Source organism: Hypanus sabinus, chromosome 26, assembly GCF_030144855.1.
Source record: "Hypanus sabinus isolate sHypSab1 chromosome 26, sHypSab1.hap1, whole genome shotgun sequence".
NCBI lineage: Eukaryota > Metazoa > Chordata > Chondrichthyes > Myliobatiformes > Dasyatidae > Hypanus > Hypanus sabinus.
Genome location: NC_082731.1, coordinates 7,756,095 through 7,782,751, shown reverse-complemented (window position 1 = coordinate 7,782,751; position 26,657 = coordinate 7,756,095). Strand labels below are relative to the sequence as shown.

Genomic DNA, 26,657 nt, shown 5'->3' with positions numbered 1-26,657 from the left:
GCTGGCCATCAGTATTTGCTGACTATCATATGTACAGCATCCAGATTCCCAGAAGCCGTACCTCTCAGAAATATCAAAGCTAAAACTGTCAAACGCTCTCATAAAGTTTTTTTTTACTGTATTTGGTTTGCCTAAAGAAATCCAGTCTGATCAAGGAAGTAATTTTACATCTGGATTATTCCAGCAGGTAGTTTATGAACTGGGAGCTAAACAAATTACATCGTCTCTATACCATCCAGAATCACAAGGGGCTTTAGAAAGATTTCATTCTACCCTCAAAACAGTGATTAAGACATACTGTGTTGAAAATGAAAAAGACTGGGATGAAGGGGTACATTTGCTTTTTGTTCACTGCAAGAGAATCAGTATAGGAATCACTGGGCTTTAGCCCTTTTGAACTTGTATTTGGTCATCGAGTGAGGGGATAGTGGCTTAATAAAGACTTACATATTAATTTGTTAGACTATGTGCTGACATTCAAGGACAGGCTGTGCACAGGTTGCAAATTAGCAAAACAACATTTGAAAACAGCTCAAGGGAAAATGAAGGTTTGGTATGATCGACAGGCGAGAAAGAGAATTTTTAAGCCAGGAGATAAGCCAGGTAATACTGTTACCTACAAATTCAAGCCCTCTTCAGGTGAGATTTTTAGTTCCTAATGAGATTGAACTTCAGATTAGTGATGTGAATTTCATGATCAAAATACCTGATCATAAACGAAAAACACAGCTTTGTGATACCTATATGTCAAAACCTTATTATGAGAAAATGACATTGGTGAGACACATCCAGCAGCTGTGGTGGCTGTTGACAGCCGTAGTGAGACTGAAGATAATTCTGAAGGTAATTGTTGATACTGCTGAGATTCATTTTAAACCAAACATCATCCCAGTAAGACTAACAAATGCAGCTATTTTAGAAAACATTGATAACAAGTTGGCCCATTTGCAACCGCAGCAAAGATAACAAATGAAAGAATTAATTTTGAAGTTTAAGAATTTATTTCCTGATGTTCTGAATCGAACCACAGTCACATCACATGATATGGATGTTGGGGGTGCCAAACCGATTAAGCAAAACCCCTATCATATGAACGTGGAAAAATGTAAATTGGCTGAGCAAGAAATTGAATATATGCTGAAAAATTGTATTATTAGGCCTTCAACTTCAAAGTGGAGATCACCTTGTGTTATAGTACCTAAACCCGATGGTGGTATTAGGTTTTGCACTGACTATGGGAAGGTGAATGCGTTAACAAAAACAGATGCTTATCCCATCCCTAGGGTGGATGATTGCATAGATAAGGTTAGAAAAGCTAAATTTATTACAAAGATTGATCTGTTGAAAGGGTATTGATGTGTTCCAATGATGGATAGAGGTAGAGAAATTTCTGCATTTGTGGCACCTTCTGGGTTGTATGAATATAATGTTTTGCCATTTGGGATGAAAAATGCTCCAGGAACATTCTAGAGAATGACAAATTCTGTAATTCGAGGGTGTGAACACACAGATGCCTATATTGATGATTTAGTCACAGGAAATGGCACTTGGGAAGTTCATATCTCGGCAGTAGAAAAGCTGATTGATAAGCTTTCCCAAGCCAACCTTACAGTTAATTTAGTTAAGAGTGAATTTGGCCATGCCACTGTGACCTATCTTGGTAATGTGGTGGGTCACAGTGAATTAGCTCCTGTTCAGGCAATTTCTGAAGTTCCCATTCCATTCCCATTCTGGGAAAAGGGCTCTCCTAAGATTTCTGGGAATGGTTGGATATTATCATAAGTTCTGTAAGAACTTTGCTGATATTGCTCTTCCTTTGACTGAACTATACAGATCATATTCCATTGGTGTTTTTGAGTAAGATGAAGGATTGTTAAACTGGAGTCTGACTTGGCAAGAATATGATGTTATGATAATTCACATTAAAGGCAAGGACAATGTAATGGCAGATTGTCTTTCCAGATATTAAGCTTGCAATGTATTTTTAATAGTGAAGTACAATCTGGTATTTATTTGTATATACTTCTGCAATGTGTTATATAATAACCATATATGTATTGTTTTACATACTGTAGTTTGCAGTTAAAATTTTGCTCTTTTAGATCAATTTTTTTCCTTTTTTGGAAGGAAGTGTTACGAACCTGCAGGTTTCATTTACTGTGGATTGCAACTTTAAAAGAGTACTTCAGTGAGGCAAGACTATGATGTTGTTCACTGACTGACTCGCAGCTTGTTTACCTTTAAAACAAGGACACAGACAGTCACAGTCAGAAGTCAGAACGAGAGAGAGGGGAGCGAACCTAGAAGAGGTAGCAGCTCCAGCTTGTTTTAGCTGGGGATTTGGAACTCTGCTATACCCACAAGGGTTGGTTGATTATTGATCCAGTGCACATCAAATGTGTGGCGGTCACTTCGTATAATCCACAGGAGTGGATTAAGGAATGTCCTGTGAGACCACTCAAAGTTAACCCTTGCCTGGGTATGTAATGTGGTAACCCCTTGAAGACGACATCCCTGTGAAAGATCGCTTTGGTGGTAATTCATGTGTGGATCTGGAACGACTCAATGGAGGATCTTTGTCAACTGATATTTATTAATTAGCATCATGGAATGTGTGGAATTCAATGTAACTGCCTTCTCTCTACATTTTACCTTGAATTACAAATATCTCTCTCCCAGCATTTATTCCTTGGATCACTGAACTTTCCTACTTTACCATCTCAAGACCCTAAGCCATGTTCCCCCAGGCTCAATAGTTTGGGAGTTATATTTGCACATATTGATACACATAACACTGATAACTTCTGTTTATCTTTTTTAACTTACAATATTATAAGTAGTTCCTAATAAAGGTAGTGGTTTTAACATCAAAACCAGATTCCAGGTGTAATCTATTGCTGTTGGTTTGTTCCGAAAACGTTATAGTTGGTAACAGTGTGTATATGTGCTCATGTCCGTCTGTGTTAGTTCCTGTGTGTGTGTGTGTGTCTGTCTGTCTGCCTGTCTGTGTATGTGTGTGTATGTATCTTTGTGTTGTCCATGTGTATGCGTGTCTCTCTTTGTGTGCATGCATACGCCATTGTGTGTGTATTTGTGCATCTGACTGTGTGTTTCAGTGTATATCAACTGTGTGTCTGTGGGTGTTTGTATCTGAATGTTATGCATATGTGTGTCTGCACATGTGTGTTTGCATCTGCATGTGTCTTGTGTGTGTACGTATTTCTGTGTTTGTCTTCTGTGTCTGTGTGTAAGTGTGTGCGTGTTTCTGTGTGTGGGTATTAGTGTGCATATTTGTGTTTGTGTGGTTGTATGTGTGTTTGTATGTGGATATATCTGTGCATGACTGAGTCTGTGTTTGTATGTCTGTGCTCGTGTGTAATATGTGTGTGTGATGATCTGCCTATATGTGTATGTCCATGTCTGCCTTTGTGTGTTGTGTGTCTGCACCCTTCACCTGCATGCTTATTTACGAGTGTGTGTGTGTATATGTGTGTGTGTGTGTGTGTGTGTGTGTGTGTGTGAGTGTGCGCACGCGTGTGTGTGTGTCTGTGTGTGAATGTGTGTGTGTGCACTTGTGTATCTGTGTGTGTGTGTGTGTGTGTGTGTGTGGGTTTCTCAAAGTGGCAAGCAAGCAGATAGCGCTCAGTCTTTGTCAAGACATTATGGCTAGAGAGAACAGTTGGCTAGTGTGTAACAAACCATTCAGAGCATCAGAGGGATGTGTGTATACTGATCTGGGGAACTAGATAGCAATGTGAGTGGTATCTGTGTTCATGTGTCTCTGTGTGTGCGCGTGTGTCTTTGTGTGTTACTGCATGAGCAATGCATTGCTTGTAAGAGTGCATCTGACTGCGTGGAAAAACCTTAGGAATCAAAACCCAAGTGGGATGTTAATGCAGGAATATTTTATGTGTTACATAAAGGGATGCAGCAATAACATGAGGCTTTGGAGGCAGTGTAGAGGAGGTTCACCAGGTTGATTCCAGAGATGAGGGGGTTAAACTATGAGGAGAGATTGAGTCACCTGGGATTGTACACACTGGAATTCTGAAGAATGAGAGGAGATCTTATAGAAATATATAAAATTATGAAAGGCATAGATAAAATGAAGAAAGGAAAGTCATTTCCACTGGTAGGCAAGACTAGAATGAGGGGACATAGCCTCAAGATATAGGGGAGTAAAGGCAAGAATATGGATCATTTAGACCAATATCCGTTCTTAATGTAGATTATAGGTTATTTACCTCCATCATGGCCAAACGATTAGAGGAGTTTCTACCCATACTGATACGTAACGATCAGACAGGTTTTATACAACAACACCAGACACAAGACAATATACAAAGGACACTTCACATTATGGATCATATACTAAAAAATAAAATCAAAGCAATAGTGATAAGCATGGATGCTGAAAACACATTTGATTCAGTTAATTGGAATTTTCTTTGGAGTTTTACATAGATTTGGTTTCCAAGACACAATTATTAAAACTATACAGACACTATATTACAACCCTACTGCAAGGATTAAAATCAATGGATATTTATCAAATAGTCTTACCTTGGAAAGGGGCACGAGACAGGGTTGTGCATGGTCACCACTACTCTTTGTGTTATATCTGGAACCATTAGCTCAATACATCAGACAAAATGAAGATATCAGGGGAATTACTATTAAAGGGACAGAGCATAAATTGGCTTGTTATACGGATGACATTTTGATCTAGCTAGGGCAACCAACATATTCTTTCCCACCAAGAGAAATTGAAAGTCGATACCCCTGGGCATGGCACACAGAGTTTTTCAAATATTTGGGCATCACTATGCCAAAAGATTTGGCAAAATTATCAGAATGTAATTATCAGCCTTTATATAAAAAAATTAATGAAGATTTGGCAAGATGGAACCTGATTCCTTTTTTCAGTCTCAGTTCAAGGATTGAGTCTATTAAAATGAATATACTGCCCAGACTGTTATATCTCTTTCAGACCCTACCAATAGAGATTAATCAAAATCAATTCAATGAATGGATGCTATCAAGGTATATTTGGCAGGGCAAAAGGCCTAGAGTTCATCTCAAAGCTTTGCAATTAGCAAAGGAAAATGGGGGATGGGGCCTACCTACTCTTAGAGATTATTATTTTGTAGCACAGTTGAGAGCTGTGATATGTTGGTGCAACCCATCATATGACGCACAATGGAAAAACATTAAGGAGCAGGTACTTCCCATCCACATACAAGCAATTTTGGCTGATAACAACCTGCAAAGGTACATAAACAGAATTGATAACCCATGGGTGAAATTGACTCTTAAAATATGGAAAACTACTATAAAAGAATATAATCTAGAGGGAGATATTGCAGTTCTTAAATGGAGTGCATTTGACTCAGATTTTACACCAAATAAATTGGATGCTAGATTTAAAGACTGGACAGTTAAATGAATAACAGTTCTTTGCAACATAATGAAAGAAGGAAAACTGTTCAGTTTTGAAATGCTTGAAGAGAACTTATTAGAAAAACAAGATTTTTATCGGTATTTACAGATGCAACAATAAGATGCTTAAAAATGTAACCAAGGCAAATACATGCTTGATAGAGCTCTTTAGAAAAGCATATAATTCAGATAATGGTAGTAGAATCATTTCAAGCATGTATAAGGGGTTGTCAAATCTTAAAACACATTTGACTTCATACATTAAAACAAAATGGGAGAAGGAAGGAGGGACAATTATATCTGAGGAAGAATGGACAATAATATGGAGATATCAATGGAAGTGTACCAGTTCACAGAAATGGAGGGAATTTTGATGGAAAAACTTGATAAGATATTTTATTACACTCTCTCAGAAATCTCATTATGATAGTAACCTCCCTGTTTGCTAGAGAAATTGTGGAAATCAAAATTCAAATCATTATCATATTTTTTGGGACTGCCCTGTTATCAAAAACTATTGGAGGGGGATACACAATGCCCTACAAGACATCTTTAAATGTGAAATACCCTTAGAGAGTAAGACCATATATTTTGGATATATACCTCAAGAATGGTTGAAAAGAGATAAATATTTAATGAATATGTAATGAATACTGTTGATGGCTGGTAAAAAGACTCTTACTAGGAAATGGTTATCACAGGAGAGCCCAACTTTAAATACACGGATGGAAATTACAATGGACATTTACAAAATGGAGAAGATAACAGCATCTGTTAACCATAAGCTTGAACAATTTGATTCATACTGGGAAAAATGCCTTATAGGCCTGATTTTATTCTCACAAATCAATGAATCTGTTGTAAAAAAAAAGATCACTCCCTATTTGTACATAGTTCTTTGTACAAGTAGGGAGTGTGTGTGGGCTTGGAGAAAGAGAGAGATGTAAAGAGGTGGAAGACAGGAAGAGAGAGGCAGAGAAAGAGTGAGAGGCATAAGATGGAGAGTGGGTGGGAGAAACAGCGAGGGAGGAAGAGAAAGAGAGCAAAGAGATTGAAAGGGAGAGGCAGAAAGAGGGGGCAGAGAGAGGAAGATGGAGAGAGAGAAGAGGTAGAGAGGGGTAAAGGGAGAAAGAGATGGGAGCAGAAAGAGAGAGGGGCAGAAAGAGCAAGAGAGAGACTGGCAGATAGAGAGAGAGGAGCAGAAAGAAACTGAGAGACAGTGAGCAAGAGGTATAAGAGAGAAAGTGAGAGGTAAAGTGAGAGGCAGAAATAAGAAGGAAAAAGAGGGAGAGAGAGGCAGGAAGAGGAGATGTGTAAGGAGTGCGGGTGAGAAGTAGAGAGAGGGGCAGCAAGAAAGAGAGGGTGAGAGGCAGAAAGAGGGAGAATGAGTCAGAAAGAGTAAGAGAGAGAGAGAGGTATAAAGAGAGGGGGGCAGAGAGAGAGAGACAAGGTTGAAAGAGAGGATGAGAGGCAGGAAGGGAAGGAGGGAAAGGCAGAAAGAGGGGGAGGGGGTTCAGTCTATAATTGCCACCGTAAGACTGTACCAGGATTTCTTGTATCTTATTTGGTCGCCAGACCTAAGAGACATTGATCTGTCCCTCAGCAGATTGAGGATCATATGGTTATAAAGAAATTCTGGCAGTAAATGGTTCAGGATGTATCCCATTTTAAGTGAGTTGGATTTTGATATTTGACACACAGAATATCTGTTGATATTGAGTATATTGTTTGTGGAAGCGTGCTACACTAAAGTAGCTGTTGAGTGTTCTACATAAAAAACTTGGTCTGGTTTGAGGCATGAGGAAACAGGTGCTTGCAGAAGCCATTAATGGCACCTTACTTACCCAGAAATCTCCGTGCTTCAGAATTCGCCGTCAATGACCCAGCGATCAAATGCGCAGGCGCGTCGCTGTTAGCCCAGAAAATGCGCATGCGCGCAGCGGATAAAAGGCTCTGGAGAATCGGCAGTAGGTAGGAGTGGAACTTTGGGCGCTGATTTTTCTTAAATGATAAAATTTACACCCGCTTTCGCACTGCGTTTGAGGGACAATTGCTGCGAGCCTCGCACACACCGTGACCTGTCAAACCCGGCGTAGAGTCGGTCTTTTTCCGCCGGTGAGGCCACGCTCTATATCCGGGCCTCAGGTAGCTTCTGTCTGTGTTGGGTGTAGGTGCTGGCGCCATTTCTGGAGCGCATGCGCATCGATGGGACTGTGGCGAACAGATGAGTATCTGCTGCGTGGGGATTTCTGGGTATGTTGGCGGCCATGGGTAACACTTTCGGCTCTTTGCCCACTTGTTTAGAAGCGCAAGGGGAGGAAATGGGTGTGCTTGTATTTGTCTTCCACTACCGAGTTTCAGCTACCTAAATTCAAGGATTAGGAATTCGGAACAAAAATAAAAATAAAAACAAAAATACATTAATACATTAACAAAAATCTGCATTAATCTCAGATGAAGAAGCTACTTCCAACCAATGTGAATGTCTGGAATGTCATATCGGAAAAACCCTTTCATCAGTTTTAGTTCTTGAGGTGATCATCTTTGTCTTGTTCTCTCTGGGTATATAATGATGTCAAACATCTTTGTCCTGTGTAACTAGTGACCTGCAGCTTTCAGATCAAAGTGCCACATTCCATTGAAAAATAGTACTGCCCTTCCCTTCATTGGCATTGCCATTGATTAGTTCACTGCCACAGTCACCTAAAGCAGAGGTCAGGTAGTTACAAAGTCTCCAGGATCAGCCATGTAATATCAGTCCAGATGAAGGGTCTTGGCTTGAAAGATCAACTGTTTACTCTTTTCCATAGGTGCTGCCTGGCGTGCTGAGTGCCTCCAGCATTTTGTGTGTGTTACTTTGATTTCCAACATCTGCAGATTTTCTCTTAAATAGAAATACAGAAAACCTACAGGCCCTTTGGCCCACAAAGTTGTGCTGAACATGACCCTACCTTAGAAATTACTAGGCTTACCCATAGCCCTCTATTTTTCCAAGTTCCATGTACCTATCCAAAAATCTCTCAAAAGACCCTTTGCCAGCAGCCCATTCCACGCACACATTACTCTCTGAGTAAAGAACTTATCCCTGGCAAATCTGTACCTACTCCCCAGCACCTTAAACCTGTGTCCTCTTGTAGCAACCATTTGGCCCTGGGAAAAACTTCTGACTATCCACACGATCAACACCCCTCATCATCTTATACACCTCTGTCTGGTCACTTCTCATCCTCTGTTGCTCTTGTATAGAATACAATGACCCCCCCCCCCCCGTTTTTCAAATGTTCACTTTACGACACCTGGCTGTTTCAAAAGACCTGCATTAGTTACATTCTAGCCGCCATTGCTTAAACGCGTGCCTGTGAGCATCTGTGCTTTATCTCTATTTATTTTGTGCACCTGTTAGCAAGATGACACCCCAGTCTCCTGTACCTCCCACCAAACCAACCTCCGACGATTCAGCCTAACACACCATCATCAGTGTGCTCGCTGTCTTCCCGATTCCGGTAAGTGAAACTACACTATATATACGTTATTTCTATTTATATAGGCTGTGCATTTTTATGTGTTTGTGTTATCTGATATGATTTGGCAGCTTCATAACTTAAAGGTTACTGGAGAGAGTGCTTCCGCTGAGAGTGCATGTGTGAGATTTTCGCTATGCTAGACAGTGCTGCAGTGATTGCAGAAGAGTATTTCTACTTTATATAGGCTGTGTATTTATCATATCATTCCTGCTTTTACTATATGTTACTGTTATTTTATGTGTTATTTGTGTCACGTACCCTGTGACCGGGTTACCGAACCAGCAGAAATGGAATACACGTTGGGGTCTGGTATTACTGTAACTAATAGTGTTTATTAGTAAACTAAGTAATACAGTACTATAAAAATGCAAATATATGAAACAGGTTAGCAGTGATATATACAGAAGTGTGGAAATAGGAATCAAAACCAAGCTCTTTAAAAGTCTAGGGGTAAATGGATAGTCTTACGATGGTGAAGAGTTCAGTTCAGTTTAGGTCGAGGTAGTTGCTGGTGTAACGTTGGAGGGAGAGAGAAAGAGCACGAGAGGTGATGCCATTGCAGTGGAACCTTTTGTTATCTTCCTGTTTGTTATGGTCTCTGACTGTGACACCCCCCCCCCCCCCCCAATATGACCGTTCTTCAGTGGTAGACCTGTCACCCAGGCAAGGGTGGACACACAAACAAGTCCCCACCGGTTGCACCTTCACACACTGTGAGCCACTGATCGATTCCCCTGAATCGATCCTCCAAACCCCTACCTTCACATGGGTGCACAACGCTCTTTCAGTGTCCTGTGGTGTGTCTGCCTGCATTTTATCTCCCCTCCGCAGGGCACTTGCCATCCATCAGGCCAGTCCCCCCCTTGCTGTCTCTGCAAGAATCTAACAAGCAGGCAAAGAAAGTATCCTTGTAGCAAAGGTAAACACTCAGCCAAGGAGCCATAATATTAAATCATGTCTCTCCCTCTCCTCCCCTCCCTCTCCCCCCTCCATAAGCAGCATAGTTCACAGAGGGGTCATCTTAGCTTGGTTTGCTCATCACACCCCCACCTTTTTAGGAAATTTTTACGGGGGGTAAAAATTTAAACATGAATGCACATTACAGAGTCTAATATACATAGGTAGTCATCAATCAACAGTGTAACACTGATACAATTTCAAATCTAACATCTAGATAACAATCAGCAATTACATTGTCAGTCCCTTTTACATGTTTTATCTTCACATCATATTCTTGGAATATCAGACTCCAATTTAGCAACCTTTTGTTCTTATCCTTCATGTTAGTCAGAAATACCAATGGATTGTGGTCAGTATAAACTATTAGTGGCTTCTGTGCAGGACAAACATAAACTTCCAAATGCTGTAAAGCCAGAATCAGCAAGAGTAATTCTTTCTCTACAGTGGAATAATTTTTAACTTAGGTGTATATTACAGAGTTTGAACCAATACATGTGTGATTATCATGTAACACATTCCAGAAGTGTATACAAATACTAGTTCACTTTTAAACTTAATGTTGAAACAGTCAATCTACTGTGATATTGTCTTTCTCTTTCACAAGCTTTGTCAAAAAAAAGTCAGATTCCTGCAAAACCAAATCCTGTTATTCAAAATGGCGCTCGGTCAGCCATTGCCCCTTTTCCACTTTGAAACAGAACACTTAACCATCAAGTGATCAGCATGCTTACCAGCTCGGATAAGGCCTTCATGGACCCCCTGCACAGGTGCTAGCTTATCACCAATGTTTTGCAGACTAAGCCCATTTGCTGAACTTCCAAACAACTCATTAATTTTAAGCAAGTCATTAATTTTATCTTCAAGATATTTAATTCTATTAGTTTCCATAATAACACCAGCAGATGGTCTCTCCAAATCACAAACTTGAACGACATCACTGAGTTGTTTATCTTTAAGTTCCAAAACAAACTGTAATAGACTAGCAGGCACCTTGTTACCAAACCACTGTCCCTTCAGCATGGTCAACGGTCCTGAAACCACTCCAGACTTTAATTTTACCTGATTCAAAAGTCCAGTAACACTTTTCTCAATATCTTCAATAATATTCACATCACCAGCTTTTATCTCATCACTAACTTTTAGAACATCTTCTAACACAAGTGACTGAGAATCCTCACTTTCCACTGGTGCCAGGGTTAATCCCTTACTCACTGAACCAAGTCCATCTGACGCAAAAGGACTGCATTCCTTTTTAACCAAGTCAGACACCTCAGACCTTTCCTAAGCCTCAACACCAAGTTCAGTACCTTGTGAATCCACAGGTACCTCAACAACCTGAACACAGGCAAACATAACAGCTGCCTCTTCTAGGCTTTCAATACCAGTCCCAGTTTCAAATTCCAGGTTCCCCTGATCCTCCCAGCTACTCTCTGGGCAACTCCCATCCAGAGTAAACTCAACCTTGTGGGTTAAAACAACCTCGTCTGCTAACCCAGCAGACTCCCTCAAGGGAGAGGCATCCTTTTCATCTCAGAATGCCCTTCCATTATCAGGAACACACTTAAATTCTTCAACACTGGACCTTCCAGCTGCCTCATCTGTTTCTCATCTTTGCTCTGTTCCTTTGCAAATTCCTTCCTTGACAACGATTAATCTGCCTCGTCCCCCTTACTTTCCTCAGCCTTACTCTCCTCTACATCCTGTTTGCTCAGGAACAGTAAAAACGTCTCAGCTAAATCAAGGTTTGTCTCAACTAAATTAGTGTTTGTCTCAGCCTTTCTCGACGTGCTTCGGGTTACTGCGCAGGCAGTATAAACTTCAGAATCTATGGGTGGGTCCCCAGCACTTACAGGCTTGTTCATTAGCTTCGCTGCTGAGTACACATCCCCACCTGCAAGGTCATTACCGAGTAAGACATCCACATCGCGTATCGGGACTGGTCCGGATACTAAGTCACATTTCAAAAATATTTTATGCAACAGTGTGGCCTCGGTCCCCTTTCCAATCCCTTCTAGCACATTCACGTCACCAGTCTCTGTCTCAGCACCAAATTCCAACACCTTGCTTAGAATTAAGGACTGAAAAGCCCCAGTGTCTCTCCAGATTCTCACTGGAACTGGGGTTGACCCCTCCTTCACCAATACCAACCCAGTCGAAAGAAATTTCTCACATCCTTCCTGAACTCAGCGTGACTCCTCCTCCTTTAGCAGCATTTCATCCGGCTTAATACAGGCAGTCAGGGTTGGTGCCTTCCCCTTTCCTTTATCTCTTTTGGGAGCAAAACGCTTAGACACTACGTGACCAGCTTTCCCACAATTATAACCTGTAAAACTGGGGAGCTTCCCTCCAGACTGCTTCTCATCCTCCTTACCCTTTCCGCTAGTCCCCAGCTTACTCTCTGACTTAGCCTGTGGGCTCTCTCTACCATCCCTACTACCCCTCTGGTAGCTCTTACTTGGAGAAAACTTTACCTTGTGGCTTAAGGCATACTCATCTGCCAACTTGGCAGTCGCGGACAGAGTTTCTGCCTCCTTCTCGACCCTCAGGGACGCAGCTTTTAAACTGCTCAATCAGCATCAACTGTTTTAGTTTGTCAAGATCCACACCGGCCCCTTTCAAGGTGCACCAATGCTCAAAGTACATTTGCATCTCACGGACAAACTCTGAATACGTGCGGTCCTACGGCTTCCTCAAATTCCCGAACCTTTGCCGGTATGCCTCCAGAACCAACTCGTAAATCCTCAGTATAGCCCCTTTTACTTCATCATAATTCTTTGCTTCATCCGCAGACAACACCCAATAGACTTGCTGAGCCTTCCCCTTAAGAACACTCTGTAACAAAACAGCCCAATTCTCTTTCAGCCAGTTCTGATTCACAGCGACTTTATCAAAATGCCCAAAATACTTACCGACATCCATTTCCTCAAATGGGGGTACCAACTTAATCTCCTGACTCATCTTGAACCCCTATGCTGGGTCTGCTACCTGTCCCCCTTCCTACAATGCCTTTATCTTTGCCAGCTCAAACTGCCTCTCATTTTCCCTTTCCTCTCTCTACTTTTCGGCTTCTTCTCTCTGCCTTTCAGCCTCTTCCCTTTACTTCTGTGCCTCCAGCTTCCATATTTGGAATTCATCCTCCCTTTTCTTCTCCTCAGCCTCGATCCTTAATCTTTCCATCTGAAGTTGAATCTCAACCTTGCTAGGTTTACTTTCAGGGAACAACTCCAACTCTACTTGAAACACCCCCATAGATACATAATACATAATATGGCTCTCTGCATTTCTGACTTCCTTGTTGATGTCTTCACCTTTGAAAGATTGAACTTTCTTGCAATACTCAACAGCTCCACCCTCCTGGTATCCTCTAATGCCTCAGAGGTTGGCTCCACCAAAAATTTATCGACATCCATTTCTGCTGGGTTTTTTTTTTCCACACAACCCAAATCAGATAAGGGAATTTACCCCAATCAATTCAACATCCTCCCAATTTGACAGTCAAGATCCCGGATGAGCCCCCAATTTGTTACATACCCCCATGGCCAGGTTACCGAAACAGCAGAAATGGAATACACGTTGGAGTCTGGTATTACTGTAACTAATAGTGTTTATTAGTAAACTAAGTAATACAGTACTATAAAAATGCAAATATATGAAACAGGTTAGCAGTGATATATACAGAAGTGTGGAAATAGGAATCAAAACCAAGCTCTTTAAAAGTCTAGGGGTAAATGGATAGTCTTACGATGGTGAAGAGTTCAGTTCAGTTTAGGTCGAGGTAGTTGCTGGTGTAACGTTGGAGAGAGAGAGAGAGAAAGAGCGGGAGAGGTGATGCCATTGCAGTGGAACCTTTTTTTATCTTCCTGTTTGTTATGGTCACTGACTGTGACCCCCCACCCCCCTCCCGTACGACCGTTCTTCAGTGGTAGACCTGTCACCCAGGCAAGGGTGGACACCAGTTGCACCTTCACACACTGTGAGCCACTGATGGATTTCCCCCGAATCAATCCTCCAAACCCCCACCTTCACATGAGTGCACAATGCTCTTTCAGTGTCCCATGGTGTTTCTGCCTGTGTCTTCGCCGACCTGAATTTTATCTCCCCTCCGCAGGGCACCGGCCATCCATCAAGCCGGTCCGCCTTGCTGTCTCTGCAAGAATCTAACAAGCAGGTACAGAAAGTGACCTTGTAGCAAAGGTAAACACTCAGCCAAGGAGCCATAATATTAAATCATGTCTCTCTCTCTCTCTCTCTCTCATCTGCACGGGATGCCTTTCCCCCCCCCCCCCCTTTCAATAGCAGCATAGTTCACTGGGGGGGGGTCAGCTCTGGACCCCATCTTAGCTTGGTTTGCTCATCACATTTGGCATGATTTTTATGTTATTTTTTGGTGTGGGAACACTCACAATTTTTCCCATATAAATAAATGGTAATTGCTTATTCACTTTACGACATTCTGGCTTACGAACCATTTCATAGCTCTACCTTCAGATAGTGAGGGAAACCTGTATCATGTGCGCTTATGTAGTGCTGTGGGGTCATGAGCAGTACTTGAAACAGTACTAATGGTGAGAGACAAACTGAGCCAATGTCACAGTTTGAAGATGGGCAGGAAAGGCCCATCTGATACAGTCAGAAAAGTAGATAACTGAATGGTCAGTCTGGATGCTTGTGCTGTGCCCAGTTAGAAGATCAGGAGTAATTCTTCTAACTTGAGTTGAACCTCAGTGATGTCAGAGCACAGCACAAAGGCTAAAATTATCTCATCTGAAATGCAACCCTTCACTCATTGATGCCTTTTTGTAAATCTTTTTACAGGTTAGTAACGGCAAAGTATTTATCCATGGGAGCGTCAAACACCACAGCACATCGCTTTTGCTGTCGCTGTCTGGATACTTCCTTTGAAATGCCAATATAAATGTTGTCAGTCTTTAGAGAAGAACTATCTCATCCCAGATGGGAAGGTGCTTTGTGTCTGAAATGAAGTTTCCTGTTGTAACTCAGTGAAATCCATTGGAACCGGGGTGCTGAGAACACGCCAGCATTTGTTCACTGGAGATCAGTTCTTCAACTGCATTGATACTGCAAGGGATTCACTGCATCTGACATCAGACTTGATGAATCACCCAAGAAGAGGTATCACTTACCTATTCTTTGTATGGGAGGGATCTACTCAGTCATTTGCCGAGAAGATACATCAGCGAGTTCACACCATAGTGAGATCGTTCACCTGTTCTGACTACGGGAAGCAAGTCATTCTGTCATCCAAGCTGAAGATCCATCTGAAAATTCACACTGGTGAGAGGCTGTTCACTTGTTCCACATCCGGGAAGAGATTCACTCACTCAATCTACCCACAGACAGACCAGTAAGTTCACAAGGGAGAGGGACCTTTGAACTGTTGGATCTGTGGGAAGGGATTCTTCAGCCATCTGATCTGCTGACGCATTTCACACTGGGAGCAGGCCATACATCTGCTCGGATTGTGGGAGAGGATTCACTCACTAATTCCACCTGCAGACACAGCGGTCAGTTCACACTGAAGAGATGCCATTCACCTGCTCAGACTGTGGGAAGGGGTTTCTTCACTTATCTCAACTGAAAGTGCATCAGCGAATTCACACTGGGGAGAGGCCGTTCACCTGCTCGGACTGCGGGAAGGGATTTCCTCATTCATCTCAACTGAAGGTGCATCAGCGAGTTCACACTGGGGAGAGGCCATTCACCTGCTCAGACTGTGGGAAGGGATTCACTCAGTCATCCCACCTACAGAGACACCAGCAAGTTCACACTAGGGAGAGACCGTTCACCTGTTCCGTGTGTGGGAAGGGATTCACTCAGTTATGCAACCTACACGCACACCAGTCAGTTCACACTGAGGAAAAACCTTTCATCTGCTCAGACTGTGGGAAGGGATTCGCTCGGTCATCTCAACTGAATGTACATCAGCGAGTTCACACTGGGGAAAGACCATTCACCTGCTCAGACTGTGGGAGAGGATTCTCTCGGTCATCTGACCTATTGGCACACCAGTCAGTTCACACTGGGGAGATGCCATTCACCTGCTCGGAATGTGGGAAGGGATTTCCTCGGTCATTTCAATTGAAACTACACCAGCGAGTTCACACTGGGGAGAGGCCATTCACCTGTTCCGAATGTGGAAAGGCATTCAGTCAATCATCTGACCTATTGGCCCACCAGTCAGTTCACACTGGGGAGAGGCCATTCACCTGCTCTGAATGTGGGAAGGGATTCACTCGCTCATCTGACCTATTGGCGCACCAGTCAATTCACACTGGAGAGAGGCCATTCTCCTGCTCAGACTGTGGGAAGGGATTCTCCCGGTCATCTCACCTACAGATACACCAGCGAGTTCATACAGGGGAGAGGCCGTTCACCTGCTCAGACTGTGGGAAGGGATTCACTCGTTCATCTCACCTGCAGACACACCAGTCAGTCCACACTGGAGAGAGACCATTCATCTGCTCAGAATGTGGGAAGGGATTCACTCGGTCATTTCAACTGAAGGTACATCAACGAGTTCACACTGGAGAGAGGCCGTTCACCTGCTCACACTGTGGTAAGGCATTTACTCAGTCATCCAGCCTGCAGATACATCAGCGAGTTCACACTGGGGAGAGGCCGTTCACCTGCTCTGAATGTGGGAAGGGATTCACTCAGTCATCCACCCTTGTGGCGCACTACCGAATTCACACTGGAGAGAGGCCGTTCACCTGCTCTGAATGTGGCAAGGGATTCACTCATTCATCCAACCTTGTGATGCACTATAGAGTTCACACTGGGGGAAAGTTTAAATAAGCTGCATGCTGGATATTTGACTATCATGGTTGCTCAATGGAGAAGCAACTTCAAAAGTGACTGCTGGTGTTGTAAACTTAAATTTGCTGGAACCAATAACCACAACACACACAGTTCTTTACTTTATCCTTTCACCAGTTTACTTGTTGGAACACAGCCGTCGAAAAGCTTGGAGCCAAACATCAGGGAGACAGAATCTCAATCTCAATCTCTCTCTCCGTCTCTCCCCCTCCCCCTCGTGACGAGCTTCTGACTAACTTGCAGAAACGACACAATTTATAGAACTAGGAAACAAAGAGCACTTAGAGAAACTGGTATTCTTCTGTTGAAGCAAAACTTAATTACTTAGATAACTAAATCAGAGCTTTAATTAAAATAAAGGAATGTTCTGTCCAGTCTTTATCAGTTACTCCCTTTCATTAGAAACAAGGAGGGAGCTTAGTTCACGGGTGCAAAACTGTGAGTTGTTAATCTAAGCAAGCTGAAGGCAGATTCCTTAGCGAAGGACAAACGTTGCACACTCTCCATACAGAGCACACACAAGCTGCCGCTTAATTTTAACCCGTTATTTACAAGAATCCGAGAATCATTTCTTAGTCCCCCAATACCCTTAAAACTTAATCAGTGTTCGACACAGCCATTTCTGCACCCTGGCCACTGGGCATAAAACAAATTTATTCTGGTAATGTTCACTTTCAATGGGAGAGGAGTTTCTGGATCTGTGCAAATAAATCAGTTTTATTTTAAACAGTGTTTTTCAGGTTTAAAATACCCAGTGTACACCAGGGAGTCTACTCAGCCCAGCTGGTCCCTGCCAGTGTTTCTGTTCCACAACAGTCCTTTTAAATCCTTCCCTACTGTTCGCTACTTGCTCTCCCTATGATGATGGTCACCACTCTGTGGGTGAAGAGGTATCCCTTAATTTTCCTGCATGTCTTTCTGCAGACTGAAGAAGATGAGCTGACTGCATTTATGCCTGAAATACTCTTCATCCCTCAAATCTCTGCGCTGAGGCAAAATTACATTGGTAAAGAACCTCATTAATCCCTGCTCTTTTCAATATTATAGATCATTCTCAAAGCTTCTATAGGGATGTGTCTCACACTAATGGGTTCTTAGGATACACCAGTGTCCTCTAACATCTGAAAGCATTAGCTGGGGAACCTTCAGTTGGATATCGAATGGAGCAGGGCCAGAAATCAGAGACAAGTCAGCGCAGGGCAGAGTTTTTGGGCATATGATGATGACTGTGGAAACAGCCAGGGAGTAGGGGCAAAAGTGTAGCAATGAAAGACAGTAGCAACATTTGGAAGCTGGCAGAGAAAAAAACTTGGTTAATTTGACTACTGACAATGCCTGTTAACATTGAGTATATTGCTTGTGGAAGCTTCTTGCATTCAGCCGGCCACTGAGTTCTCATAAATATATTGACTGCTTTGGTACCATTTGGCAGAGGGGAGTTGATGCTTGTAAATGCTTTCAATAGTAATGATCTTATCCAGAAATCTGAGCTTCAGAATGTACTATCACTGCGAATCAAGTGTGCAGGTGCCGCGAGTCCCAAGTTGTGTCGAAAGGCACCCATATGACAGGAGTAGGAGCAGAATTAGGCCATTCAGCCCATCAAATCTGCTCCACCATTTCATCGTAGCTGATCCTGGATCCCACTCAACCCCATACACCTGCTTTCTCACCATATCCCTTGATGTCCTGATGATTAGGAAACTATCAACTTCCGCCTTAAATATACCCACAGAATTGGCTTCCACCACAGTCTGTGGCAGAACATTCCACAGATTCACTACCCTGGCTAAAAAAAAATTATTCCTTACCTCAGTTCTAAAAAGGTTCTCCCTCAATTTTGAGGCTGTGCCCTCTAGTTCTGGATACCTCCACCACAAGAAACATCCTCTCTACATCCACACTATCAAGTCCTCAATATTGGGTAGGTTTCAATGAGATCCTCACACATTCTTCTAAATCCCAGTGAGTATAGGACAAAAGATGCCAAGCAGTCCTCGTATGTTAACCCCTTCTTTCCCAGAATCATCCTTGTGAACATCCTTTGAACTTGCTTCAATGACACCACCATGAAACCTGAAACCTGCCCCCTTGACATTGTCCCCACTGCCCTCCTGAAGGATGCCTTTGACATAGCCGGTCCCAGCATCCTCTCTATTATGAACAGTTCCCTGGCTACTGGTACCATTCCAACCTGCTTCAAGCGTGCCATGGGCCAGCCCCTCCTGAAAAAACCCAACTTAGACCTTACCTTACCAGTAACTACAGACCTATTTCTAAACTTCCATTCCTGTCAAAGGTTCTTGAAAAGGTTATTCTTCGTCAATTGCTGCCCTACCTACACCAACAACATCCTGGAAAGATTTCAGTCAGATTTTAAGGCTTATCGTAGCACAGAGTCTGCCCTGCTGAAAGTGTACAATGATCTCCTCCTCTCGACCGACTCAGGTGACTCTGCCATCCTAATTCTTCTTGACCTCAGCAAAGCGTTCAATACTGTGGATCATGCCTTTTTAATAGACCGTCTCCAGTATGGGATTGGTGTTTATGGCACTGCCTTGAACTGGTTCACATCCTTCCTCAAAAATAGAAGCTTCTCTGTCAACATAGGCAGATGTTTCTCTTCCCCAGCTAGTTTCTCCTGCGGCGTCCCACAAGGTTCCATCCTAGGTCCAATTCTTTTCTCTATATACATGCTTCTCCTTGGCCAAATCATTCAAAAGCACGACATTTCCTTCCATTGTTATGCTAACAACACACAGCTTTATCTTCCCTTGAAACCAAACAACCAGTCAAATCTGGTCAGCCTCATGAACTGCCTTGAGGACATAAAGTGTTGGATGGCACAAAGCTTCCTACAACTGAATGAAGGCAAGTCTGAAGTTGTCCCATTTGGACCCCCTGACTCCATCAAAGTGATTACCAACAGTCTTGGTAACTTGTCCACCCTTGTCAAAACCCATGTTAAAAATCTTGGTGTGATATTTGATTCCGCGTAAGTTTGACAAGCAAGTAAAGCCAGTATTTTCAGCTTTGTACTATTGCCAAAATCAAGCCATTTCTCTCTTTCAAAGATCTCAAAGTCATCCACGCCCTTATATCCTCCAGCTTGGACTACTCCAACTCCCTGTGTATTGGGATTAGTCAGTCATCCCTGTCCCGCCTGCAACTAGGCCAGAACTTAGCAGCCCAGAAGAGGGACCATATTACTCCTGTTTGTTTATAAAACCCTAAATGTGCTGGTCCCCTGCTATATCACTGACTGTCCCGCGAACTAAATTTCAGTTCAGGGGTGACTACGTCTTTGCTGTTGCAGCCTCTAGACTCTGGAACAGATCTGCACCCTCCATTGACTCTTTTGTCCAGGCTCAAAACTTACCTTTATTCACTAGCATTTGAATCTTCCTGATGTGGCTGATTTTTGGCTTGTACCGAGGTTCATGTGTTGTTTATTTTGTGCCTGTAAGCTGAGTGCCTTGATGTTTAAATCTGTATTTCTTGTATTTGTCATTTTAGGCACCTGTTATGGTTTGTGCAGCACTTTGGTCCACATGAGTTGTTTTTAAATGTGCTTTATAAATAAATTTGATTTGACTTGACTTGACATTCTTTCTGAGATATGGGGCCCAAAATTGTTGACAATACTCCAAATGTGGCCTGACTAGTGTCTTAGACTCAGCATTTTATATTCTTTTATATTCTCTTCCCCTTGAAATAAATGCCAACATTGCATTTGCCTCCTTACCATAGACTCAGCCTGTAAGTAAACCTTCTGGGAGTCTTGCACAATGACACCTAGGACCCTCTAAACCTGATGTTTAAACCTTCTCCCCAGTTAGTCAATAGTCCACACTATTGTTCGTTTTACCAAAATGCATTATCTTACATTTCCCAACACTATATTCCATCTGCCACTTTTCACCCATTCTTCTATTTTGTCTAAGTTCTACTGCAATTACATTGCTTCACAGTACTACCTATCCATCCACCTATCTTTGTATCATCCACAAACTTTGCCACAAAGCTATCAATATCATCATCAAAATCATTGACAAACAATGCGAATACTCGGGATCCCAATACTGACCCATGAGAAACACCACTAGTCACCAGCAGCCAACTAGAAATTCCCACTTGCTGCCTCCTGCCTGTCAGCCATTCCTCTACCAATGCCTGTATCTTTCCTGTAACACTAGGGAAATCCAAGTAAATGGTATCCACTGCTTGTCCTTTGTCCACCCTGCTTGTTACTTCCTCGAAGACTCTTAACGGATTTGTTGGGCAAGATTTCCCTTGACAGAAACCATGCTGACTTTGATTTGTTTTATTTTTAGTCTGCAAGTACCGAGAAACCTCATCCTTAATAATAGACTCCAGCACTTTCCCAACCACTGAGGTTAGGCCAACTGGTCTGTAATTTCTTTTCCCTTCCTCCCTTCTTAAGGAGTGGAGTGACATTTGCAATCTTCCAGTCCTCAATCAAGTGATTCTTGAAAGATCATAACCATGGCATCTTTTATCTCTTCAGCAACCTCTCTCAGGACTCTGGGATGTAGGCCATCTGGTCCAGGTGACTTATCCACCTTAAGTTTGCCTATCATGTTTTCCTTTGTAATAGCAATGGCGCTCACTCCTACTCCCTGATATTCATGGACCTCTGGCTCACTGCTAGTGTCTTCCACAGTGAAGAAAGATGTAAAGTATCCATTGTTCATCTGCCATTTCTTTGTTCCCCATTACTACCTCACCAGCATCATTTCCCAGTGGTCTGATATCAACTCACCTCCCTGTTACTCCTTATATAACTGAAAAAAACCTCTGGGCATCCTGCTTTATATTATTGGCTAATCTGCCCTCATATTTCACCTTTTCTTATAACTTTTTTAGTTTCCTTTTGTTGGATTTTAAAAGCTTCCCAATCATCCAACTTCCCAGGCACTTTGATATATGCCCTTTCTTTGGCTTTTATGAAGTCCTTAACTTACTTGTCAGCCACGGTTGCCTACCCCTGCCATTTGAGAACTACTTGTTCTGTGGGACATACCTATCCTGCATCATATGAACTATTCCCAGAAACTTCAGCCATCTCTGCTCTGCCATCATACCCACCAGTATCCTCCTCCAATTCACTTGGGCAAGCTCCTCTCTCAAGCATCTGTAATTCCCTTTATTCCATTGCGATATTGACTTGTGTGACTTGAGAGAGAGAGGCTTCTCCCTCTTAAATTGCAGTATGAACTCAACCATATTATGATCACTACCTCCTAAAGGGTGCCTTTACATTAAGCACCTGTCTATGAATCATGCATTCAGTGGACAAACGGATCCACAAGTCAGTGTGATGGACCTCCTAGGCACAACTGAGATCTTGCTATCAAAACCATAGGAATTGGGACTCAAATGAAAGATAATAATTCTGAGTTTATCTTGCATGCAGAACTCACATATATCCTCCAGATAAATAGATACACAATTTTCTGCCATTTGAAATGGAACATTGAGATCAGGACTGTTGGACAGAAGCTGCTGATGTCCATACTTTGGTAGATAGCTAGAATATTTAAGACTAAGGCTTAAAAGAAGAACTGGGTTCAGCATCTAATGAGTTAAAATCTCAATTAGAGCTGAAAAGGGAAAAAGCAAACTCCTTCCTTCACTTTGGTTCTTTAGCAAAACACTTTTGTTGAACATCATCTAGTTGTGGATCCTTCTGCCAAGCGAGACTTTAGTTTCACCTGTTCTCTATAATGATAATCAACCCCTCTGTCTTGTGTAACACGTGACCTGTAATTGACAATCCTTGGAAAAGTGGGCATATCTCACCCCAGCTTGAAATGTGTATCTGCTTTGTGTCTAAAATGAAGTTTTCTGACACAACTGTTCAATGAAATCCATTGGATCCCTGAGAATGCCCCAGCATAACTTCATCAGAGATCAGATACTGAACTCCTTGAAGAATTGGGACTGGGGGATGGGGTAGGAAATTCGCTATGTCATCTTACCTGATGATATACTAGAGAGTTAACAGCAAGGAAAAATCATTCATCTATCAGATTGTGGGAAGGGGTTCAGTGTTCAACCAGGCTGCAGTGAGTTCACGGTGGGAAAAAGTTTTTGCACCTGCTCCGTGTGGGAAGGGATGTAATTTAGTATTTCATCTAACAGAATCATCAGCAAGTTCATGCTGCGGAGAAGCTACTCTATTGCTAGGTGTCTGGCCGGACATAAACTGAGTCATCCTATCCAAAGGTATATCTGGAAGTTTACACCACCGAGAGAGAGTATGCTGCTGTGACTGCGGGAGGGGATTCATTTAGTTGTCCAACTTAAAGACACTTCAGAGAGTTCACATTGGGGGGAAGCCGTCATCGTGCTTCATCTTTAAGATGGGATTCACTGTTATCTGAGCTGTTGGCACATCAGAGAGTTTACAGTGGGAAGAAGCTGTTCAGCTGCTCTTTGACAGAGTTTCCTCACTTTTCCTGCATGCAGATATGCTAACAAGTTCACAATGGGGAGTGACTGTTTATCTACTCCATCTGTGGGAAGGGACTCACTCAATCGTCTCCGCTGATACACACTGGGGAGAGGCCGTACTGTTCAGACTGTAGGAACAGATTCACAGTTATCCCACGGCCTGAGGCTGCACATCTGTCCTTCATGAGCAAACAGCTTTGCTCAAACACCAACAAATTGAGTTTAAAGAGCTCTGTTAAATATTTAACCATCACGTTTAATGAATCCATTTGCAAATTCAAGAGTGACTGTTGGTGCCAGTTATTGTCGTTCATCACACCCGGAACCAAACCCTGGTCACTGGTCATGGGAGGGATTTGTTTTCATGACATGAGCCTTAATTGGACTGGAGTTTAATATTGTGGTTCTAAATCTCATTCTTTAAATCAGTTCTTTTTTGTTTTTAAATTGCATGTAAATCTACACAAAACTGCACAATTTACACGCAAATTGCTGGAGACAGCATATATGGAGGGAAATAAAGCAGTTCGGACCTTTTGATCTGAACCCCTTCATCACTGCTCTCTGGGTTTCCTCGTTCTTCCACTTCACCTCAGCCTCTTGGTTACACCTCTTGCCAGTCAGTGCCTCGCTGCACACACCTCTTCCCAGCCCTTTCTTAGAGTTGTTTATTTTCCTCTCCCCCACATCTCTGGATGCCCCCCTGAGTCCCTGCTTCTGGGCTGCCCCTATTCTTTCTCACCCATCCCCGATTCACTAGATTGTTCAGTTCCAGCATCCCCCATCTATTGCTCTACCCATTTACTCACTGAATTTGAGACTCCCTGACCACTTCACCACTGCCTTCATCTCTTCAATCACTGGGTTAACCTACCACTTTTAAATCCATGTTTACCCCTGTCTGTGGGTCACACTTCCTCCTCTTAGCTCCATCCTGTATCCCATAGCCATGTCCTGCAAGCTGTTTTTGGGTTGTCACCCCCCTGTCCTTTGGTACCGTACTTCCCACCCCTAACTCAGAGTCTCCCTTTCCCTCCACTTGCCCTTACTCCCACCTGCTAACGCTTCTCTGAGCCACCCTGTTTCCTCGCATCCCTGTCACTTCTGAGCCACCTGACCCACTGCATTTGGATTGGCGCATTCTTCCCCCATGACTCGGGGTCACGTCTTTTCTCCCCTTTCTGCTTCTCATCCTTCCACACATTACTCATGGTCTCCCATTACTCCCTCCCCTTTCCCTTGTCTCAGGATTTCCTACTCCCTACCCTGTCTCCAAGTCTCCCTCCTTCCCTCGTCTATGGGTTGGCCCCTTGATCCCATCTCATTTCCCCACATTCACTCCACGTTTTCTGCACTCTCTCCTTGACTCCAGGTGACCCCTCCCCACCGACAATGGAATGTCCCCTTCCTCCTCCTATCAATCCTAATGCTGTCTTTGGACACCGAATCCCTTCCCATCTTAGGAAAGGACTACTCCTGCTGCTTTTTTTTTGGAACCTCATTCTCTCTTGAGACTACCAAGCACCTTTTCTGGGACTCAATCCCCTCCCCATCTTTGGAACTTCACCATCACTCCTTCCCCGCATCTCTGTAATTATCCTTTCCTTTCTCCCTCGCCTGCCTCTGGGATGTCCCTGTCTCCCTCCTGATCCATGACTGTGACGCCTATTTCCTCTCCTTCCAGCATCACCTCTCGCCCACCATTTGTGTGTCACCTATTTCACCCAACCTATAATCACCTTCCCTCTCCTTCCACCACTCATAATACCTGGCCTGGGGCACTCCCATCCCAAAACATCATTACTCTCCACATACAGTATGTAGAAACCCCGTTTCCCATCCTCTTCCCCAGAGTCCCTGAGGGGTCCTCTTCTCCACCATACCCCACTTCCTGACTCTGAAGCACTCTTCTAATCCACTCCACCCCCTTTTTGCCCTCTCACTATCTGAAATGCAAACCCCGGCCTCGGGGTGTCTCTGCCCTTCATATATTGGATTCCCAGTCCCACCCTATTGCTGAGATGACTCAATACGCACTGGATTTCTGAGGTCCTTCCCATTCTGTCTGGGACTCCTGTGCCCCACCCACCACCACCCAGCAATGGGACACTCCCAGCCTCTTGCCTTTCATCTACAGGACACCCACAGCCCTGTAAACACCATTTCTGAGTTGCTTAACTTACACCCTTCCACGTCTTCCTCCCATCCCTGAGATGACTCCTTTCCCATCATCTGGCTTCCCCACATCTCGGGATGCCCCTCTACACTGTCTGGGATTTCCCTGCCCACCCTCCCATCTGTAAGTTGTTCACTTTCTGGCTCCCAACCACTCCTATCAGTTCCCCGTTCTTTGTGATGTACCATTCCCTCATCATCCTACCCTTGAATTCCTCTTTACTCACCCACTGCTCCTGTCTCTGGACTTCAATCACCTGCATGCCCCTCACCACTCTCTTTCTGCCATCTCTGGATCACTATCTTACCTTTCCTCCAACTCAGGTCCCATCTCTGGGTTGCTCCTGCACCCTCACCTGTGGTACATAGTTTTCTATCTTCCCTTTATCTCTTGTGGCCCTCCATCTATGGGATGCCCACTCCCATTCTTGCCAGTATCTGGGATGCCTTATTTGCACTCATTCCTCCAACTCTGGGAAGTCCTATTGCCCTGACTATACCACATCTCAGCACACCATGCTCACACTCTCGACCCCATTGCTGAGATGCCCATCCAATCGTTTCTGGGTCATCCCCTACCCCCTTCATCCGTCTGCTTTCCCCCTTCCTCAGGCATGTTCCCTCAATCCCAGTTCCCCCTTCCACACTTCCAACCCATCTACCTCCAACTCTGATGCGGCATTTCTCCTGCGCCCCACCCTGCACCCTGTCTTGAGGACACCCCTTTCTCACTACTGTTCTCTGTGATGCTCCATTCCACCCCCATCTGTGGGATGCCCCTTTCTCTCTGTTTCCCCACTCTATTTCTTGAATTCCCCTTCTCCCACCTCCAACACCCATCTCTATGATTCCTCATTCCATCCTCCTTATCCATCCTTTTCATTCTCAGCCTCTGTCACGCCCTTTACCCTGCCAGAGTGTGAGATGACCACTTCATCATCACACAGCATTCCCCTGTCTCTTCAATGCCCATACCCGATCAGCAGCCCTATTTCTGGGATGCTATCTTCCCGTCTCAGCCCCCTTCTTCTCAGGGACGTGCACTTCCCCCAACACTTACGATCCCCTGTTCCCCCTTAGTTCTGTACACTCATCTATGTTACACCTCTTTCTCCTTCCCGTCTCTAGGAAGATCCCACATTACCGTCCCTGTGACGTTCCCTTCCTCCTCTAAAACCTCCCATCTCTGAACACTCTGTACGTCACCTGTTTCTAGCACATCCCCTAAAACCCCTCCCTCCCTGG

At 43.5% G+C, this 26,657-nt stretch overlaps 1 protein-coding gene across 1 annotated transcript in view; it reads left to right on the top strand.

The window, feature by feature from the left end:
• The window catches only part of LOC132381559 (zinc finger protein 585A-like), a 74,551-nt gene extending 54,192 nt beyond the window's left edge, over window positions 1–20,359 (top strand). The window contains exons 5-7 of the mRNA XM_059951060.1: window positions 14,032–14,091; window positions 15,086–15,288; window positions 15,428–20,359. Coding sequence (XP_059807043.1) covers window positions 14,032–14,091; window positions 15,086–15,288; window positions 15,428–16,739 — 1,575 coding nt within the window. The 3' untranslated portion in view covers window positions 16,740–20,359. The remainder of the gene's footprint in view (window positions 1–14,031; window positions 14,092–15,085; window positions 15,289–15,427) is intronic.
• The last annotated feature ends 6,298 nt before the right edge of the window (window positions 20,360–26,657 follow it).